General features: G+C 50.0%; 1 protein-coding gene across 2 annotated transcripts in view; it reads left to right on the top strand.

The window, feature by feature from the left end:
* The window catches only part of LOC125026677 (PDZ domain-containing RING finger protein 4-like), a 96,336-nt gene that overhangs the window by 89,317 nt on the left and 2,019 nt on the right, over nt 1-5,000 (top strand). Inside the window, exons 4-9 of one of the 2 annotated variants that reach the window (XM_047615375.1) lie at nt 1,737-1,982; nt 2,249-2,347; nt 2,492-2,592; nt 2,876-3,902; nt 4,513-4,695; nt 4,819-4,956. In XM_047615375.1, coding sequence (XP_047471331.1) covers nt 1,737-1,982; nt 2,249-2,347; nt 2,492-2,592; nt 2,876-3,902; nt 4,513-4,695; nt 4,819-4,956 — 1,794 coding nt within the window. Of the gene's footprint in view, nt 1-1,736; nt 1,983-2,248; nt 2,348-2,491; nt 2,593-2,875; nt 3,903-4,284; nt 4,696-4,818; nt 4,957-5,000 lie in introns of both variants that reach the window. The other variant, XM_047615328.1, reaches the window with a different exon arrangement.

The raw sequence follows: 5,000 nt of genomic DNA, 5'->3' as shown, positions 1-5,000 counted from the left end.
CTGTTCTTGTGACGTCATTAAATTTTCACACTAAACCGTAACAACACTCAGGAGGTTAGGTAATACAATCACGTCGTTTAATATGCAAAATAACGACCACACTGACATCTAGCGGTGATTGAACCTAAGAAATGTTCACATTGTTCCGACGCGCCTTTATGTATGCAGATATTGCGTGATTTCGCCCCCCCTCCCTTCCCCCCCCCCCCCTCTAAAAAACAATAATAAATAATTAAATAAAAAGATGTAGTGTTATGGGTAGAAAGTATGAGGTTGAGACTTGACTTCCTGGTGGGGAGGATTGAGGGGGGGGGGGTTGTAGAGAGGAAAGTGTGGGATGGGGGGAGGGGGGGAGCTTCTAGTGCAGTGGTTCTTAATACTCTCTATCTTGCCTTCTTAAAGAGTTGTTCCTTCCTGCCTTCTTCCCTCACAACAAAATAATTAGGGATCCCTCATGAATTTCCAAGGGAAAAATACGTTTTCTTTTCATTTCTTTTCTTTCTTTTTTCTTTGTCTTCTTGAGCATAGGAACGCCCTTCCCCTCCTCCCCCCCCTCACCCTCTTCCTCAGTTTAGGAACGACTATTCTAGAACATTCTTAATCCTCCCTTCCTTCTTCTTATCTCTGTCTCTGCAGAGTTCACCCTTGTCCATTTCCTTCTACATTCTCTTTCCCCATTTTCTCTCGTGGATTTTTATTTTGCTTCTTTTGCCTCGACCTGGAGTCACTTTGTCACTTTAAGTTGCTTAATCCCATGATAATACATGTATGGATGGATCGCCACGATTATTCTTTTTGGCTCTCTCCTATTTCTCTTTCTCGTTTTCTTTCTCTTTTTTTTCTCCTTTTCGTCTTTCGTCTCTTTCTCTTGCTCTTGCTCTTGGTCTTGCTCTTTCTCTCTCTCTTTCTCTTTCTCTTTCTCTCTCTCTCTCTCTCTCTCTCTCTCTCTCTCTCTCTCTCTCTCTCTCTCTCTCTCTCTCTCTCTCTCTCTCTCTCTCTCTCTCTCTCTCTCTCATTCTACGCTGTATTTATAATTGACTGGTAACGTAAGAGGTGAATGGGGAGGAGGGAGAAGGGAGAGACAGACACAGAGGCAGACAGGGAAACAGACATAAGCAGGGGGGGGGGGGGGTTGCTCCTTGACACAAAAGTCTACCAAGAGAGGATAAGACACGGTTCGATCCGCCTCCCTCTCTTTCCATTATACGGTTGTGCTGATTTACATATAAGTCTAGATGTACTCATGGATATGCGACGTGATTCATGAGAACTAGTTACTTTCTCAGAATGTTAAACCACGAGATGAGCTTATAAAAAGTTAATTGTTTATGTTTGTGTGTGTGTGTGTGTGTGTGTGTGTGTGTGTGTGTGTGTGTGTGTGTGTGTGTGTGTGTGTGTGTGTGTGTGTGTGTGTGTGAGAGAGAGTGTTAAGTGTCAGGAAACGTAAAATATATCAGTAATTGACACGAGATTGATATTGAAAGTGTGTTTTGCTGGTTTCGATTAAATAGAAGGATTAAGGTTGAATATGGAACTTTATGGCAAGGACATTATGGCGGCTGAGGATCGCTGAATTAAATGCACAGTTTATCCGTATAAATGCAAGCAAAATCACATAAAAAAAAAAAACACGGTACTACCGAAATCATTCATAACCCCATTCTCTATATTCAAATGATAATAATATTGTTGACTTCCCGACAAAAAGCTCAGCCCAGCTTTCCTTATCGTCGCAGGAGATCATCCTAGAGCGAGAGACGCCCGAAGAGAAATTGGGTCTCACCTTATACTACAGCAACGCTCCTGCACCCCCGCCCACGCACATGGCGGAACAGGACGAGGGCGTGGGAGTGGCGGAGGACGAAGGCGAGGGCGTGGAGGACTACAAGGGCGTGGTGACGGAAGTCCTTGTGTCCCAGATCGAGCAGGGAACCGTTGCCAGTCGGGACGGCAGGCTGAGGATAGGGGATCAGATCCTGCAGGTGAGATGCGTGTCCGATCGTCTTTAGGTTTGGATTCCCTTTGGCTGTTATGCCTTTACGTCTATATTTATTCTTATTATTATTTCTTTTATCCTTTTCTTCCTTCTTGTTCTTCATAGTAACGCTCTGATTATATATTTCGATTAATATGATTATTATTCATCGTAACGATATAAGTTGCACTGTTAGGAAGAATAGTTCTGATCGTCACAGCGAAGATGGCGCCTCAATTTCCTTCATCTTAAATCCCGTTTTTTATGTTGCAGATCAACGGCGTGGAGCTAACGACGCGGGCGCAGACGGAGGAGCTCTTCGCCGGATGCGGGACGAAGGTGACGCTCCTCGTCTCACGAACTCAGTATTACGTAAGTTCTTGTTGTCTTTTTTCTCCCAGTTAATGTTTTTCAATGTTTGTTTGATGTTAGTTTTTGTGGTTTATGTTTTTGACTTTATTGTTTGTTTTTTTTTGTTTTTTCATTTTTCCTAATTGCTTTCTTTTTGATCTGCAGGACGAGGATGACTTGGTCGAGGGCGAGGTTTTGGAAGACGTAGTCGAGGAAGACGAAGAGGTCGAGCTTCTAGACGCCAATTCTGAATTCCACACGGGCCGGTGTGTGTCCATTCCACGCTTTCATTATCTCTTTTATTTATTCATTTATTTATTTTGTCTGTCTTTCTATCTCTCTATTCATGGGAGGGATATTTGGGTTATAACTTGATAACTTAAGATTTGATGCCGGTTAACTGGAATGATATTTTGTGTGTACATTTTTTCTGTAGAACGCTGGACCTGATTTTGCTTTATCTTTTGAGGGGGGAGGGCTTCATCCTTGGATTTGCTTGATACCTTTGTGTATAACTCAGAATACTGATTTTCTGATGCGCCGTTGCAGGTCCCCCGCCCACTCCCTGAAGAGCAACGACAGCGTCGAAAAGAAGGAGGAGGTCCGCGTTAAGACCGGTCGCTCGTCGTCGTCATCATCGTCGTCGTCGTCGTGCGAGCGAAAGCCCAAGCGGTGTTCGTCGGCCTCGTCGACGTCCTCGCGCGGCTCGCAGGTGCGGGAGGCGACGGGACGCCCGTGCACGATAGAACGCGAAATGCACGCCCTCGACGCGCAGATGGCCGACATCGCCCACCAATGCGAACAGCTCGAGGCCAGCCACAAGACTGGGCCCAGATCACCCGAACCGGCCTACAAGGTTCCCCTTGAGCAGCTGCAGCAGCAACAGCAGCAGCAAAGTAAGGCTGTGAAAAATATGTGTAGCCGCCCGCCCGCCAGGACGCCCCTGCCGGCGGGCTCGGAGTCGGAGCACATCTACGAGTCGATTCCGGACGTGAGCGAGTCGGACGAGCCGATCTACTGCGTGCCGTACGAGCCCGGACGCACGAGGCGCCGCCATACGCCTGCCACGCTCATGCCAGCCACCAAACCGCCGCTGCTGCTCCAGAAGCCCACGCAGCCACCGCCACAGCAGCCGCAGCAGCAGCAGCAGCCACAGCAGCAGCAGAGCAGCGGGCGGGGCACCCGGGGGAGCGGCACAAGCAGCAGCAGCGGGGGCAGCGTGAGAGACCGGCGGACCGTGGAGAAGCAGCAGTCGGTGGAGAGATGGGTGAGAGAGAATCCGCACCCGCGCTCCCCCACGCACGCTGCACCCACTGCACCCACCGCGGCCCACACCCACGCCCACACCGCGCCCACGGCCACCACCACTACCACCACAACGCCCGTCACGAACTCCGTGAAGCGCGCCGACGCCCCGCAGGAGGAGAGGGACTCCTCGTCGGCATACAACACGGGTGACTCGACCGGCAGCACGCACCGCCCGCCGCCCACGCTCGAGCTGAGCCTCGGCCAGGATCCCGCCCTCAGGCAGTCCACCCTCACGCTCTGCCCGCCCACGCACGACCAATCCCTTCAGGTGAGTTGCCCAGAAGTCGCTTTCAGTAATACGAAAATGAAAAATAGTAAATGAATAAGTGTTATTTATATGCCAGCATGTATACACGCGCAGTTATTCTTTCATTCACTCTTTCATTTCATTTCACTTACATCAGTTCATCAGCAAAATAAGATATTCACTCAGTAAAAAGAAATAGCCGTTATGTGCACGCCTTAAGATTAATTCAAGAGCAAAAGCTATATAAAGATCAGTAAGCACTGCATGGCCTCAGCAATTAACGTGTTAGGGCAAACTGCTTTACATAAAACACGGACAGACGACTGACTGAACGTAAGCGTGCTGGCGGTGGTGGCGACCTGTTCCCGACCCCCCTGACCTGTTGCTTAATCTATACGCCCAGGTTAGCCTCGAGTCCGACACCTACTCGGCCATCTCCTGTGACAGCTGCCGCCGGTGCATGCGACTGCCGCCCCTCCAGCACTCCCTCCCGCAAAAGACAACCAATGGGCGCGGTCTAGAGCCAGACCACACCCACCCCAACACGCCCCAGCACGGCCACTCCCAGTCCTCCAGTCAAAAAGCTGAGAGTGAAAGTAACCGTAATTATGTCACCTTCCTGCCGGCACAGACGATGTACACCAACGCCGCAAACCTCCAGCAAACGATCTGGCTCCAGCAGCAGCTCTTCCGCCAGGCGCTCCACAGGGGGTCCACGGCGCCCTCCACGCCCACCGCCTCTCACCGGGGCGGCCTTCCTCCCAGGGCGCCTCCGAGGACTCCGCAGGACGAGCCCGTTAAAATGGAGTGGAAGGTAAAGGATCAATATTCATGTAGACGATTCTGTTGTTGTCGATTTAATCACTGAACATTGAGCTAATATTACAGATGTTAAATGACGTTCCATAGCAATGGCACTAACTCACTTTCCCAACAGGTGAAGCGGCGTCCAGACGGCACACGGTACATAACCCAGCGGCCAGTGCGAAGCAAATTACTGAAGGAACGGGCGCTCAAGATCAACGAGGAGAGAGCAGGTCTTACCACGGATGACGACGCCATGTCCGAGCTGAAGGTGAGTGCTTTCGCGATTTGATCTCCGCTTTCCGCTACGAAAGC

Source organism: Penaeus chinensis, chromosome 1 (assembly GCF_019202785.1).
Source record: "Penaeus chinensis breed Huanghai No. 1 chromosome 1, ASM1920278v2, whole genome shotgun sequence".
In the NCBI taxonomy this organism is placed as follows: Eukaryota; Metazoa; Arthropoda; class Malacostraca; order Decapoda; family Penaeidae; genus Penaeus; species Penaeus chinensis.
Note: the sequence above shows the minus strand (reverse complement) of the source record. Positions and strands in the feature narration are given on the sequence as shown.